At 42.0% G+C, this 17,200-nt stretch overlaps 1 protein-coding gene across 1 annotated transcript; it reads left to right on the top strand.

Annotated features, from left to right (window-relative positions):
- Nucleotides 1-7,106: 7,106 nt before the first annotated feature.
- LOC137333246 (tyrosine-protein phosphatase non-receptor type substrate 1-like) lies at nucleotides 7,107-16,808 on the top strand. Its single transcript, XM_067997405.1, has 8 exons — nucleotides 7,107-7,179; nucleotides 7,393-7,704; nucleotides 10,647-10,952; nucleotides 13,382-13,474; nucleotides 14,207-14,241; nucleotides 14,659-14,769; nucleotides 15,407-15,523; nucleotides 15,807-16,808. Exons 1-8 carry the CDS (start codon nucleotides 7,128-7,130, stop codon nucleotides 15,885-15,887), a joined length of 1,107 nt encoding a protein of 368 aa, XP_067853506.1. The 5' UTR covers nucleotides 7,107-7,127; the 3' UTR covers nucleotides 15,888-16,808.
- Nucleotides 16,809-17,200: the final 392 nt, after the last annotated feature.

Below are 17,200 nucleotides of genomic sequence, written 5' to 3'. Positions count from 1 at the left end.
TAACATCTGAGGATTTGTGCCAAAATTGGGAATGCTGTCCCCAGACTAGCCAAGCAACAGCCTGATATAGCCATACTCACAGAATCATACCTTTCAGCCAACGACCCAGACTCTTCCATCACCATCCCTGGGTATGTCCTGCCCCACCGGCAGGCAAGACCGACCAGAGGTGGCGGTACAGTGATATAAAGTCAGGAGGTAGTAGCTCTTGGAGTCCTCAGCATTGACTCTGGACCCCATGAAATATCATGGCATCAGATCAAACATGGGCAATGAAAGCTTCTGCTGATAACCAACTACGTCCTCCCTCAGCTGATGAATCAGTCCTCTTCCATATTGAACTCCACTTGCAGGAAGCACTGAGGGTTGAAAGGGCACAGAATGTACTCTAGTTGGGGGACTTTAATGTCCATCACCAAAAGTGGCTCGGTAGCACCACTACTGACCGAACTGGCCGAGTCCTGAAGGAAATAGCTGCCAGACTGGGCCTGCGGCAGGTGGTGAGCGAACCAACACAAGGGAGAAACTTATTTGACCTCATCCTCACCAATCTACCTGTCGCAAATGCATTTGTCCATGTCAGTATTGGTTGGAGTGACCACCGCACAGTCCTCGTGGAGTCGAAGTCCCGTCTCCGCACGGAGGACACCGTCCAACGTGTTGTGTGCACTATCACCGTGCCAAATGGGATAGATTCAGAACAGATCTAGCAGCTCAAAACTGGGCATCCATGAAGCGCTGTGGGCCATCAGCTGCAGCAGAATTGTATTCCAGCACAATCTGTAACCTCTTGGCCCAGCATATTTCTCACTCCACCATTACCAACAAGCCAGGGGATTAACCCTGGTTCAATGACGAGTGTAGAAGAGCATGCCAGGAGCAGCACCAGGCGTACCGAAAAATGAGGTGCCAACCCGGTGAAGCTACACCTCAGGACTGCATGCATGCTGAACAGCGGAAGCAACATGCTATAGACAGAGCTAAGCGATTCCACAACCAACGTATCAGATCGAAGCGCTGCAATCCTGCCACATCCAGCCGTGAATGGTGGTGGACAATTAAACAACTAACGGGAAGAGGTGGCTCTGCAAACATCCCCATCCTCAATGGTGGTGGAGTCCAGCACGTGAGTACAAAAGACAAGGCTGAAGTGTTTGCAACTATCTTCAGCCAGAAGTGCCGAGTGGATGATCAATTTCGGCCTCCTCCCGGTATCCCCACCATCACAGAAGCCAGTCTTCAGCCAATTCGATTCACTCCACGTGATATCAAGAGATGGCCGAGTGCACTGGATACAGCAAGGGCAATGGGTCCTGACAACATCCCGGCTGCAGTGCTGAAGGCTTGTGCTCCAGAACTAGCTGCGCCTCTAGCCAAGCTGTTCCAGTACAGCTACCACACTGGCATCTACCCGACAATGTGGAGAATTACCTAGGTATGTCCTGTCCACAAAAAGCAGGACAAATCCAATCTGGTCAATTACCACCCCATCAGTCTACTCTCAATCATCAGCAAATTGTTGGAAGGGTGTCGTCGACAGTGCTATCAAGCAGCACTTACTCACGAATAACCTGCTCACCGATGCTCAGTTTAGGTTCCGCCAGGACCACTCGGCTCCAGACCTCTTTACAGCCTTGGTGCAGACATGGACAAAAGAGCTGAATTCCAGAGGTGAAGTGAGAGTGACTGACCTTGACATTAAGGCAGCATTTGACCGAGCGTGGCACCAAGGAGCCCTAGTAAAATTGAAGTCATTGGGAATCAGGGAGATAACTCTCCAGTGGCTGGAGTCATACCTAGCACAAAGGAAGATGGTAGTGGTTGTTGGAGGCCAATCATCTCAGCCCCAGGACATTGCTGCAGGAGTTCCTCAGGGCAGTGTCCTAGGCCCACCCATCTTCAGCTGCTTCACCAATGACCTTCCCTCCAGCAGGCACATGGAAACAAAACCACCTGCACGTTCCCCTCCAAGTCGCACACCACCCCGACTTGGAAATATATCACCATTCCTTCATTGTCACTGGGTCAAAATCTTGGAACTCCCTTCCTAAAAGCATTGCCCGAGAACGTTTACCACACGGACTGCAGCGGTTCAAGAAGGCGGCGCACCACCACCTTCTCAAGGGCAATTAGGTATGGGCAATAAACGCTGGCCTCGCCAGCGATGCCCACATCCTATAAACAAATAAGAAAAATAATGCCATGCTGACTTTGTCAAATCCCTTTAATGCCCTCCAAGTGTTATGTTTTCACACCTTTTATAATCCTCAGGCTTGCCACTTTTTGTGGCAATTTTACATGTCTCCTCTTTGGATCTAATACTATCCCAAATTTCTTTTGTAAGCCACGGTTGAGCCTCCTTTCCTGTTTTATTTTTTGCACCAGACAGGAATGAATAATTGTTGTAATTCCTGCACACTTTCTTTAAATATTAGCCTATCCACCGTCATCTCTTTTAGTAAAGTTCCCCAACCTATCATAGCCAACTCGAACCTCATACTTTCGTAATGTCCTTTATTTAGATTCAGGACCCGAGTTTCGGGTTCAACTACATCACTCGCCATCTTAATGAAGAATTCTCTCATGTTATGGTCACTCTTCCCTAAGGGACCCCGCACAACAAGAATGTTAATTAATCCTTTCTCATTACCCAATACCCAGCCCAGGATCGCCTGTTCTCTAGTTGGTTCCTCAACGTATTCGTCTAGAAAACCATCACGTACACACTCCAGGAATTCCTCCCCGAAAGTAGTATTGCTAATTTGGTTTGACCAATCTATTTATAAATTAAAGTCACCCCATGATTAAAGTTCTACCCTTCTTGCATGCATCTCTAATGTCCTGTCTAATGCCCTCTCCTACATCTCCACGACTGTTTGTGGGCCTATAAACAACCTCCAGCAACGTTTTCTGCCCCTTGGTGTTTCTTAGCTCCACCCTTACAGAATCCACATCGTGATTTTCCGATCCAAGATCCTTCCTCACTATTGCATTGATTTCCTCCTTTATGAACAACGCTACCCCACCTCCTTTCCCCTTTTCCCTGTCCCTTCTAAATATTGAATATCTCTGGATGTTCAGTTCCCATACTTGGTCGCCCTGCAGCCATGTCTACATTATAACCGTTGATATCTATCTGCGCTATTAATTCATCTAGCTTATTGCGAATGCTCCACGCATTAAGACACAATGCCTTTAGACTTGTCTTTTTAAGATTGCTAGTCATCTTAGTTCTATTTTGCGCTATGGCCTATCTGTTTTTCGCCCTTGTTTTCTCTGCCTTTCATTATTGCTTCTTCCCTTTCTGTCTTTTGTTTCTATCCTTGTTTCCTCCTCCTCTGTCTCCTTGTTCAGGTTCCCATCCCCCTGCCATTCTAGGTTAAAACTTCCCCAATACCACGAGCAAACACCCCCGCGAGAACATCGATCCCGGTCTTGCTCGGTTGTAACCCGTCCGGCTCGTACAGGTCCCACCTTCTAAATCCCTCCCTCCCACACCGTCCCTGCAGCCACGCATTGATCTGGTCTATTCTCCTGTTCCTATACTCACTAGCACGTGGCACTGGTAGTAATCCTGAGATCACTACCTTTGAGTTCCTGCTTTTTAATTTTTCTCCTAACTCCTTAAATTCACCTTGCAGGACCTCATCCCTTTTATTTTACCTATATCGTTGGCACCGATGTGGACCATGACAACTGGCTGTTCACCCTCCCCCTCCAGAATGCCCTGCAGCCGCTCTGTGACATCCTTTATCCTAGCACCAGGGAGGCACCATACCATCCTGGAGTCATGTTTGCGTCCGCAGAAACACCTATCTGTTCCTCTTACAATTGAATTCCCTATCAATATAGCCCTGCCACTCTTATTCCTCCCCTCCTGTGTAGCAGAGCCATCCGTGGTGCCACGAACTTGGCTCTTGCTGCTTTCCCCTGATAAGCCACCTCTCCCAGCAGTATCCAAAGCGGTATATCTGTTTGAGAGGAAGATGACCCAAGGGGACACCTGCTCTACCTGCCTAGCGCTTTTACTCTGCCTGGCGGTGACCCCTTTCCTTTCTGCCTGTGTAATCTCTACCTATGGTGTGACCACCTCACTGAACATGCTATCCACGATAATCTCAGCATTGCAGATGCTCCACAGTAAATCCACCTGCAGCTCCAGCTCCGAAATGCGGTTAGACAGTAGCTGCAGCTGCACACACTTCATGCACACATGGTCGCCAGGGACACCGGTAGTGTCCATGACTTCCCACATAGTGCAGGAGGAGCATATCACGGGTGTGAGCTCTGCTGACATGACTTGCCTTAGATTTACACTGCATTCACCGCTCGGACTCTCCTTTTACACTGCGCTCACGTCTCGGACTCTCCTCCCACCCTTGGACTGTCCTTTTACACTGCGCTCACCTCTCGGACTCTCCTCTCGCTCTCGGATTCTCCTTTTACATATGACAAATGGTCACAGGGAGAACGTGCCGAAGCCTATTATGGTCCCTGGAACCGTGTTCATTACAATTTAGCATATTTAGGAGGGAGGGAAGGAGTGGGGAGGGGAAAATATAATGGGGGTCAAAATACTTTCTCACATCATTAAGCAAGTTAGTTATAATATCACACATCAAAGCTCACGCAGTGAAGATTTAAAGTGACAACTCTTTTCAATATTGGTGTTTAAGATACTTAGTTTACCTTAATTGTCTAAAAATAAAAGTAACTGAACAGCATTCTAAAATTTCAGGCGAGTTTCGTTATCATTGTACGAAAGATTCGGATGTGTGACCGGATTTCATCCATATTTCAACATGAATACGAGTCATGACAATTGTCTGGTTTTGGAAACCGCGGCTTCAGTATTGTATACTGAACTCGTCTGTGACGCAGTGGAAACTCACACTCCGGTTATCAGTTGCTTGTGTTTCCGCTCTTGTTGAATTGCCCATTGCCTTTTGTACTTGTAATCTAATGACCACATGTTTGATTCAGGTTTATATATGTTATGAACTATATGCTAGCGAACTTACTCTGTCTGCGTGAAAGTCGTTACATGGGTTATTAATGTGGAAGGATCGGCTTGCCAATAATGCATTACAGTTCACTGAAACTAAAATAATTTCCTGTCGTTCGTAAAAAGGAATAGGCGCCAGACACTTAAAATCTGTTCAATAAAATGCATGTGTTAGGGCACAAGAAGACAACCGAGAATAATAACATTTTTATTTGCCAGCGACTCGGGTTGAAACCAATCCGCACCAAAAGGACATACCATCATTTTTGTGCAGATCTCCGGTGGACTATAAATTAGGACAGTGTCAAGCAAGTGAGAAGTGCGGTCAGGTCTTAGTATAGAATTACTCATAAGTCGGTGATATAATCAGAAATCTCACTTCAAGAGGAGACACAGGAACACAAGAATAGGAACAGGCCATTCAAAACTGTTCCATTTACCAGTTCATGGCTGATTTACACCTCACTCAAGTACAGCCCTTTGATCCATATCCCTTGATACCCTTCTCCAATAATATTCTTCGATCTCAGTCTTGAAAATATCAATGGCCACAGCCTTTTGCGGAGAGAATACCACCATTTCTCCATCCTCTTGATTTCACCCCTGAATGGTCCAGACCTAATTTTGGGATTGTGCCCCCTACTGGATTTCCTTATCGGTGGAAATAATTTCTCTGTATCACCCTATCGAGTTCCTTTATCATTTCAAACACACTCAATTATATTAACACTCAACTGTCTAAATTCAAGGGAATACAACCGAAGTTAATCAACCTGTCCTCCTAAATTATCCCTATAACGCCGGTATAATTTTAGTAAATCTGAGCTGAATCCCCTCTGAGGCCAATAAAGTCTACCTGAGGTGGGTTGCCCAGAGCTGAATGCAATATTCCACATGGGGTCCGACCTAGGCTCTTTATTATTTAAACATAACGTCCTCCCCATTATAGTTGAACCCTCTTGAGAAAAACAGTTACTGCCGTCGAAAATGGAGACATTGGAGGTAATATGCAACCTCGGCGGAGGTGTAAAACAGGCAGTAGCGGATCGGCCGCCCGTTATATGCTCCGTCCGATTTTCTTTTCAATCTTATATCATTTTCGCGTACAATTCCGAATACCTTACATATAACGAGTTAAGGAATGCAACTCCTCCTACATTGTGACTCAGTGGGAGTGGAGTGAAATTGGTCTTCGGCAACTTCGCAAAACAGGTAATACTGAGTGCCCGTTTGGCCCCGCCACCAGATGTCCAATTTTACTCCCCAAAATGTTATACTACATAAGAACGACTGTGTTTAATTTTTCCACGGTCCTGTCACTGAGGTCAAGACGGCTTAAATATGTGCTCAAGAGTTGATCTTCCTTATCCGCTTTCCTCCCTGGGGAATGGGTGAAAGGAATATTCTATTCGGCACTTTCAGCGGCTCAGTCAACGCCTTCCTGACCAATTCCTTTGTCGCCTGATTGAATGTCTGAGGAAAGACGCATTATTAGATTGAGAGAATAATTATTTCTGTCACGTTAAGTTCAGATATCATAATTTGGCAATGGCCCACAAGATTGATAAGAGAGGCTTGCATTTACTCAGGTAATATTTAGTGGCACTGACATCTGAAAACGTTTCACACATTGAATACAGTTGGTGCGGAATACCACAACAGCGAAATGTGGATGAGCAGTTAATCAGTTTATTCTCTTGTTGGTTGAGAGAAGAATGTTGACTAGTACACACAGAAAATTGCCTTATTCTGGGACAGACAGGGTGATCCGTGCAAGTAGGACAGGGTTTATGGTTATTCATGTCCACCAACACATACCGACAACAAATTACCTGCCATAGAACCTTTGCAACAGTTCATGAAAAACATTCCGAGTTGTCACAGCCGTTGTGGAAATAACCAACAGGGTGTCCTTTGAAATTAGCATTTTCAGCAGTTATCATGCGTACTGCGGATGGTTCAAGTTGCTTATGGTCATTGCACAGATAGAAATCTTATCTATCATCTAAACTCACGTGCTGATACGCCCACGAGAAACCAGACATCCTCGGGTTATTTACCTCTAATCCTTTGTTCATTATTTATTTTAATCAAAACGATCACTTCAATTTAACCAGTCAAGATGCTGAGAGCCGTGCTTCAGTGCATGATCCTTCTGAAGATCAGCTGCACCGGTAAATTTATTTTTCAGCGCTCTTTCCTAATTATAAACACCGTTTCATCTCCTTAATTGATTAATATTATTTACGGCGCTCATTCTGCGCATTTTTATTATCTGTTTATTTCCAGTGTTTCTTTGTATCTTAGAATTTCCTTTATTGTATTGAGCTTCCCTATTTCATTTTCTGCTTCTGTTTTAATGTTGCGTTTAAACCTTTGTTCGACAGCTGCTGGCAATCCTTCGCCAACCGTGAAACAAGCTCCTGATTCCGCAGTGAGGAGCGGCGGCGCCGTTACTCTATATTGTATATATCCCATCTTCACCGACAAGAGACCAGTGAAAGTGCATTGGTGGAGAGACGGGGAGGATGGATTCTTGGAGGAAAGTGCAGACAGCAGAATCCGGTTTTATTTCCTAAACAACGGGGGAGCTGCTTTTAAGCTGGTATCTGTGAGAGCCGAGGACGCGGGGCTCTATTACTGCAGAGTGATACACCTGACGGTTCTAAATGGAACCGGCACAAAGCTTGTTGTTTACGGTGAGTGTCATGGTGATGGACAATCGGAATCCGCCAATTTCGGTGACGCATATGGGAAATAATTACAAAGCTCTGCCGCCTATACACTGCAGAATGACAGTCGATTTAATAACGCCTGACTGAGAAGATATAGAAAGCATAAGGTTCAGACAGATCATTCCCTCGCTGTGGCTCATGGATTAAACAGTCATTTTGAAATGCGATCTTTGTTACTGTATGGTTTCGAAAAATATTTTTAATTTTCTACTCCTGCTGCTTAAGTTTTCGCCCTTTATTTGAGGAGTTCTCTCAACACTAAACGCGAATATAAATGTCAAGTTATATTTTCCAGTTATTACTCAGAAATAAAAGATGTACAAGTTATCAATTGAATAACTATACATTCACAAAATAACCGGTAAATTATCAGAGGTCACATTTTGAATGTTGCCCTGGTATCTTAATTTACGTGGATGAAAAATAAATGATATTTGAATCAGAAAGGGAATTGAAAGAACATAAAGAGAAAACAATTGCAGGAAGCTTTGTTAGTCTGGATAAATTAGATTTCCGAGTTTCTTTGCTTCGTTCAAACATGACCAGCCAAGTGTTAATCACTCGTTTTGATCTCTCATTGCAGTCTATTTTGATATATGCCGCTCATTAAAATGAGCTCCATGTTCTTGTAACTAGTGTCACTTTACAGATCGAAGATGTCACTTGTCACATTTACTCGATGTGGGTATCACTCTTTTTACATGTTGCGAAATATCAGAGCACCTTGATCTTAGACTCGAAAACAGAATCACACAATTAATATGTAACGATTAATCTGAGCTTTCAAAATGTCGAAAATATATTTCACATACAACTAATTATTTGAAAATATGGTCTCTGTTGCTGAACCGGCAAACGCGTGGCTGTTTTTCCCACAGCAAGGTCCGACAAACAGCAAGCAAATGTATTACTAGTCAGACTAGTTTCGTGGTCTGAGGGAGTCACTATCGGCTGCGAGCTTGCTCCTCGGAGTCGCATAGCGCGATAGATCTTTAATGGCGATCAGATGGGGAAGAGAGGTACAGAATATAACCACATTGGAAAGAGGGCATATGTTACAATGCAGCAATCCATCGGGTAATGCGTCATTGTCATAGATTTTGTGTCTAATTTTTGTATTGGACCTTGTATCCACATTTGGCCGCCGCAAGGCCAGAGTATTGTTGAAACAGATGGGATTACATTTACTCAGACTTGTAGATTGGACTTTGATTTAATTTACAATCCATTGATTTTACTTTGATGAGTGCGAGCTCGGCACAATTTATTACATCTGAGTTAGATAATTGTGCGTTGGTGCTTCACTACTGGTTCAATGTTATGTTGTCGGAGAGACCTTTCCATGGATGAGGCGCTAAGGATCCCACAGCCAACAATCATCCTTTAAAAAAATCTTTTTGAAGAGCCAAACATCTCATTGTTGCTTTGGACCGCACAACAATGAGGTAATACATGCATTAAGTACTTCGGAAAGTTTGGACAAGATGGTAAGACGCTGCAAGAACGTAGTTATTCTATTTCGCAGATGAAACTGATGATAGTTGGCCGATGGAGGGGCTAAGGTATCATTTCGTTTGATTCAGCCTCTGTGATGCGATATGCTAAAGGCCCTACATAAATATAATCTGTTGTCCTTAGAAGTTTCAAAAAAATCTAACCTTTGTCTAAGGAAATCTTTACTGGTTCCCTTTCTTATTACATAGAATTACAAAGAATGTATAGCACCGAAACAGGCCATACGGCCTATCGGGTCCATGCTGGTGTTTATGCTCCACACGAGCCTCCTCCCACCCTTCTTCATCTAACCTCTTCAACATATCCTTCTATTACTTTCTCTATCATGTGTTTATCTAGCTTACCCTTCAATGCATCTATGCCTCAGCTACACCTTGTGGTAGCGTTTTCCACATTTTAACCACTCTCTAGGTAAAGAAATTTCTCCCGAATTCCCTATTGGATTTATAAGTGACTATCTTATACTTATGGCCCCTACCGTGGCCTCCCCCGAAAGTAGAAACCTTTTCTCTAGGTCAACCTATCGCACCCTTTCATAATCTTAAAAAACTTCTATCAGGTCACCCTTCAGTCTTCTCTGTTCTAGAGAAAAGAACCCCAGCCTGTTCAATCGTTCCTGATACGTATAACCTCTCTGTTCTGATATCACCCTAGTAAAGCTGTTTTGCACCTTCTCCAGTGTCTCTACGCCCTTTTTTTATGATATGAAGATCAGAAATGTTCACAGTACCCCTAGTGTACTCTCACTAAGGTCTATAAAAGTTTAACATAACTTCTCTACTTTTCAATACTATCCCTCCAGGAATGAACCCCAGTGCTTTGTTACATTTTTTATGGCTTTATTAACCGGCGTGGCTAGTTTTAGAGTTTGTTGTATCTGTACCCCCAGATCTCTCTGCTCTGATACCCCATACAGGCACTTATTTTCCAAGGACTAATCGGCCTCCTTATTCTTCCTACCAAAATCTACCACATCACACTTATCTATATTGAAATTCATTTGCCAATTACAAGTTCTGCAATCTTTATTAATGTATTCCTGGATTTTGTTGCAGTCATCCTCAGAAATAACTATGCCCCCAATCTGGTGTCGTTCGCCAATTTTGAAATTGTACTTCCGATTCCGGATTCCAAATCGTTTATGTAAATAGTGAACAATAATGGTCCCAACATCGATTTTTCTGGAATACGCGCTAATTTGTATTGTTCACTGACACTCATAAAATACAGCAAATGCGCTTTTAAGACACATTGAGCTGGTTATAATATAGCGCTGAAGGGCCATTGTGGTTTCATTAACTCCTTTATCGGGCTTGCAGCGATGGAATTTGCTTCAGATTCGCCAAATCAATTCACGATATAAAATCAAATGCTTGCTTCATTTTTTCCAGAGCCCCCGACACCTCTTTGGATGGCCGCCACCCGGATTGAAATTGGTTCAGCACTTCATCTGACTCTCGTGTGTAAAACGGCCGCGTTTTCCCCGGAGGATCTGAACATCACTTGGTACAAAAATGGATCAGAATTTGTAACCGGAATTGAGCATTTCAAACGGCACAACCCAGCGGGTCTGTATGAGGTTACCAGCTACCTGAATGAGACAGAGCCCGTGGATAACGGGACGGTTTATACCTGTCAGGTGTCTCATGTTTCCCTCCAGATTCCAGCCAATATCAGCTACACTTTCTATAGTTTGGGTAAGATCAACCTATGAATTGTTAGTTTGCTTTAGCCATTTGAAAACGTGATTCTTATGTGCAATGGACATTACCTTAAACAGCTGTTTTAACAGTCTTCTGTTCAGCATAGGTTTGGGCCGTCACATTTTGTGCAGCACAGCTTCGGGTTGCACTGAAGCACAGGTTCTGATTGCTTGACATGTCGTGAAAATATAGCATTGTCGAGAGGGAACATAAACGGTAAATAACTAAGTTCTAAATCTACCAATCCTGCAGGGAGGTCGGGAAACCTAAAGGGTCCCAGGCGTTACAAATTATTATTGAAAGTCTTTTAGTGGGTAGTATATTGCTTTCCAGTAAGCCAATGAGTTCATGATGTGAATCATTTCTAAAGGAACAAATTTGTAAAAAGTTCCGAATAAAATTCACAAAATCAAGATTAAATGTATCTAGAAAATGTCATTTGTTTGTTCCACGCTGAGAAACCTGAAAGCTTTGGCCACGGGCTTTCCTAGACTGTCACTCTATCATTTGAAGGAAGAGCTCAAATACGTAGTCGATTACAACTCGCAGAATGTCCAGAATCACTTTATGAGGCACTTTAAGGACAAAGTGATTTAGGTCAATTGAAAAGAAATTCGGGCGGAGTACAGAAAGTCGTCCGATTCTCCATCGCCCGTTTTGCGCTACCGCCCAAGACCAATGTTCACCCTCAAGATCCTAAAATGAAACCAAGTGTCACGCCGCAAACTAGCCTTCAAGTCAAATGAACAGCACGATATTTTGAACTTGTTGGCCCGCTTAATAGACCAGGGTCTTTTAGCGATTGACGGTGACACTAACCATTCAGACTGCAATGTTGTTTTTTGATTGTAACCACCGCTCTCTCCTGTACGGATGGCAAAGCACTGGCGTCACAAGCGGGTGGGCTATTTCTAGGAATGGAAAGTTATTTTTGTATTAATGCACCAAAAGCATAAACCATGACCTTTGGAACATTAACTGAAGCAACTGGGCCAGGAAGTTAACTATCTGCAGGCGGCTGTTTATTTATGTGGCACATGTTTAGTAAAGCAGAAATCCGTGTATTTTCTGATGCAGAAGGGACAATTTCCCCCTCATTCACCCGGTGGGACAACGAATTTAATAGAGATTATAAACCGGCAGTGTGTAAAGCTAACGCTTCATTCTATCCCGTCAGTTTCTCGACAGGCTGGTTAGGTTAAAATTGCCCCAAGTTACAGACTGGGGGTCATTTTGACTTTGAGCGATAATGGACCAGCCGCACGTTGCATTAGGGTTGGGGTAAGGCCGATTTTCGTTTCCACAATTAAATCACTCTTCTCACCATCTCTGGAGAATACTTACTCATGCATGTGCCGGTACCAGTTTTAGGCCTGTGTCACCCATGCCCCATCATTACATTGGGAGTAGTTTTCATCTAACTCTCCTGGTGGGAAACCTACTTGACGGGGTAGAATGCTGGTTACTCACAATGCCCAATCTTACTCTCACTGACTTTATCAACTGAGAGTAAAATGGGAGTGTGTAAATCCACCGTTGCACTCGACCTTATCAGTTTCCCGTTCAGCGGTTAAAGTTAAAGTTGCTCCCATTGTCTCTAAATTTGATCTGCAATTGAAAACGTTGCCACTTTGCAACTATCTCCTAAAACACTGCTGGAGCAAAAAAGAATTATGATATTATATGATCCTAATCTGCAATTTCGTCCCAGTGAGTTGCCCCTGTCCTGAGCCATTGTTCCTTTACATTTTGCATACAGAGATGAATTAGGTTGTAATCTGATGTGTGAAGAGGGGCAATTATTTATCCACCTACAGTCTCTGAGGAAACAATTTGATGTTTCTAAACATTCATGTCATAGTCTCCACGCCTCAAATCTGCACTCCCTTGCAACAGTAGAAGCTTTAACTTGTTGCCAGTAATACCATGGGTGATCCACGATATACATGCACTCATATTTATATATCCCTTAGCTTCACTCATGGGTTAGTCTGGTGTCCTGATTAGCTTCACACTAGGTTTGCGACTTTAAGTCAACTGCTTAAGTACTGTCTGTGGAGAATTGGTCTTAAATCCAACTCCTGCGTCATACGTCACACTAACACCAAAGTTACATTTTAAGGCTATGTCCGTTGGAGGAGTCAGGCTACTCTGGTTTGACAATGCATGGACTCACTGGCCGTATCAGTGTAAATGATAATAAAAATATCCCGTGTGTTTACTGTGTTTCTAACACAGAACCGTCATAGGAAACATTCCCTTGTATTTACTTTTTATCTAACATAGGACCGTCAGAGGAAATATTCCCCCGATATAAAAGATAAGCAGAAGTGAAAAAGTTGGAATCATTTGCCAGTTATTACTATCCTATAACGCTATATATATTTTACACCTGACGTCTATATTCATTATTAATCTCGCAGAGCATGATGACCTTCCTTATCCGTTGATTTTCGGTTGTCTGGGAGCAGGATTGATAATTTTCCTGACCGTAATTGGCATTGTGAAGCGAAGAGGTAGGATTCAGTATCTATTTGATCTGTAGATTATAGTAAAATTCTTCAGTTAGAATTACGTGGCAGTACACCTTCAAGTCTAGAAACAGTGTCCATAGATATACTGTACACAGGTAGATGCTCAAATTTATGCTTCACTATCAGTTTCTGATGGCTTCGCCCGGTAGGTTAGTTCGGCCGAATAGTGTATATCGATGTGTGTAGTAGTGCGGTTAGCTCATCTGTGATGTCCCCCCCGATTGCATAGCCTCCCATAAGGAATATGCTGATAGGGTTAGATGAAGTAGGGAGGGAGGAGGCTCGTGTGATGCATAAACACCGGCATCGACTTGTTGGGCCGATTGGCCTGTTTCTGTGCTATATATTTTATATAATCCTATGTAATAACTCACTTCTTGGGTTCACACACTGGGTATGTACTGGAGGGAGTTTAGTGGCTCTGGAAATGTTCCCGACGACGAGTCAAGTTCTTTATTTAAGGTAGCAAATGGCGTCAAAGTGCAGCCTATTAGGGCCGTCTAGGTTTTAACCTGTTCATTTCTTGAGATTATTGTTAACAGATACGAGCTAGGAACCGCAAGATATGCAGAGAAATGATGAAGAACGGCAGTTGAACTTACTATTAGCCTGAGTTAGTTTTGAGGACCTACCGCCTTGGTAGCAGCTGTAACATTTTAGTGTGTCATTTGATAAAGAATGGAATTCATTCTTCCTAATTTACTTCTCCTTTAGGGACAGACAAAAAGACAGAAGAACGCCACGAGCCGGTAAATTAACCGCAATAATTATTTCAGAAGTAGAGACAGGCGGGTAATTTATCGAAAATACTGAACATTTACCATAAAATATCCCGCTCGCATGACTTCCGTTATTATTGTTTAATTATAAGAATGTCGAATTACATAGCATGAAACTGCACAATAATGAAATCCAAATGATCCACTATCTATTTCAATTATGTCAGTGTGAACGTTCAATTAATTAGTTTAGACTCTGACTTCATCCCTTTCTAAGAACCACCAGAATCCTTAAACACTTCCCTTGTCGTCATATTCATAACAATAAGAAGTTGAATTATTGCATGCTTTTCTCTCATCTTTATTTCTCTCTATTATCTTATGTGTATGGAACAGATTTCGATTTGTAGAGAAAACGTTCCATAAGAAAGTGTTGCTGTTTTTCAGACCAAACATATAGAAACTGATGAGAGGCTAACATACCTCACTTTGAATCTCACTAGCACCAACAAAATTGCTAAACCCAGACGTACGGAAGAGAGCACAATATATTCCGAGGTACAGGGAACATGTCAACTGAAGGAGCCACACTCCAGAATAATGTCTGTTGAAGTTATTATCGTAGCGTTATATAGTTCTGTGTGTAAGAGTGTGTTTGTGTGCGTTTGAGTGTGTGTCCGTGTGTATTAATGTGTGTGTGTGATTATGTGTACTATGAATGCATACTGAAAATGACAAAACACTTTTATCAGCATCCGTTGATTTTGTTGCCTCTTGTTGAAAATATCAAAACCTTATTTCTGTTACTAAAATACTATTTATTCCCAGACGGAATAGATTACAAAGTTCACAGGCCAAATTATACAAGTCATTGACTGCATGGTTTTAGTATTGAAACAATCCACGCCTAATTGGGAAAATGAAATATGAAGTTAAATTAACTTATTTGCACTACAAATACTTTATTACAGATGAACGACGCCGGAGCTACTGAAACGTGTAATTACTTATTGTTAATATAATGACCTGTAAGATTTTGATAAGTGAATCATGCGCGTGAAAAATAAGTAACTACCTTAACAGGAATAAGCTGTATTGAAGAAGTTCCTTGATTATTTGTATGGTTATTTTGAATAACAGTATGCAAAGTGGACAAAAACAGATTAACTATAGCCCTAAATATTGGCGTTTATAGACCAAACAAGGGTCAACCGAGAATAAGATGACGTACGCTGCTCTGGATTTTATAGGCTTAAAAAGAACGAGGACACCTATCCAGAAGAAAGAGGATGCAGTGTATGCACAGGCTCAGGTGAGGTTACACAAGGAGGAAGGGTAAAATAAAGTTACATTTAGCTATGTGTGCACTGGCTTTTGACATTTGATTGTATTAAAGTTGATTTTTTTTACCAAGGAGAATGTTAATTGTTTTCGTATCCCTACCACAGAAAATGTTAAGTCTTTAAATATCCTTACCACTGAGAATGCTAGCTCGTTTAGTATCTTTATTACTGAGAATGTAAACTGTTTAAACAGCCAGCTGTGAATGGCAAAATAAGAATCAGGTGATCATATCACGAAACATTGTTTTACAGACCAAACAAGACACATCTGAAGCTGAAGCTGCATACACCGCTATAAATCTGACTGACACCAGCAAAACTGCAAAACCATAAGGAAGGGCACACTTAATGAATAATAATAATAATAATAATTCTATGAACATTGTCATTTGTGAACGCCTAATCCTTTCACCTGCAGAAGGTGGAACAGTCATGCTTATCAACGTTATAATGTTCGTGTATTCTGAGCAGCCCGTTGACCGACACGTTCTGAAATTTCACAATGCAAATCCACTTGTGGAGAGTCCAAGACTAGGGACCATGAATGTAAGATAGTCACTAATACAGCCCATAAGGAATTCAGGACAAACTTCTTCATTCAGAGAGTGGTTAGGCTGTGGAAGTTTGACCACGTGAAGTACTTTAGATGAATAACATAGGTGCGTTCAGAGGGAAGATAGATAAGTACATGAGGGAGAAAGGAATAGAAGGAAGCGTTGATACGGTGAGATGAATTAACGTGGGGGGATACTTGTGTGGAACATAAATACCGGCATAGATTTGTTGGGCTGAATGGCTTATTTCAGTGCTGTAAATGCTATATAATACGATGTAATTATGGCTTCATTAGCTATAAATAGACATATTTATTTAACAGCAAAGGTAAATGCACTAAATCAGAAGGTTGGCAACCAATAACAATGAATTATTAAAATGCTGTATGTTCACTGCTGAGCAACAAATCAGCGAATTAACTTCCACTGATAGTGACATGTACAAATATGAAGTATAAGCTATTCCAATTTAGCTTTAGGTTTTCTTTGTGAAGTTATTTCATTTAATCGCTTGGCAAAAGATTTTAGTTTAAACAATTTGGTTTCATAAAGTTAAATTGTTAATGTAATATTAATAATTAAAGAGAAAAAACTGATCGTGTGGCACATATCTCCCCCAGGTATTCTTGAAGTATTTTAACCGAGTTGAAGCACTGAATTGCTGAAGCAATTAAATTACTCGAATATTATAAACATTAAAAATATACGATTTGAAAAATATATTTGCCTGGTATTCTTCATCATTTTTTTATCTATTAAGAAATGTAATTTTCATTGTTATATGCAGTTCCGTTTTCTCTCCATAAGAGCCTAATGTAAAGGAATTATTCACGATAATCTGCTAATCTGTTGGAAACTTTTGATACTCTGTGGGATTTTAACTTTTAGAGCAGTTCCTATTCAAAGCGGTGAAAATGTAATATTTCCATTGTCCAGCCTGGACTTTTGGTCTTTAACTCAAGGGAGCTAGGACACAAAGGGGAGGAAGTTATGCTTCAGTTATATAGAGCTTTAGTCAGATCCCATCTGCGGTATTCGGTTCAGTTTTGGGCACTGTTCCTCAGGAAGGATGTATTGGCCTTGGAGGGAGTG

This window comes from Heptranchias perlo, chromosome 16 (genome assembly GCF_035084215.1).
Source record: "Heptranchias perlo isolate sHepPer1 chromosome 16, sHepPer1.hap1, whole genome shotgun sequence".
Classification (NCBI taxonomy): domain Eukaryota; kingdom Metazoa; phylum Chordata; class Chondrichthyes; order Hexanchiformes; family Hexanchidae; genus Heptranchias; species Heptranchias perlo.
Note: the sequence above shows the minus strand (reverse complement) of the source record. Positions and strands in the feature narration are given on the sequence as shown.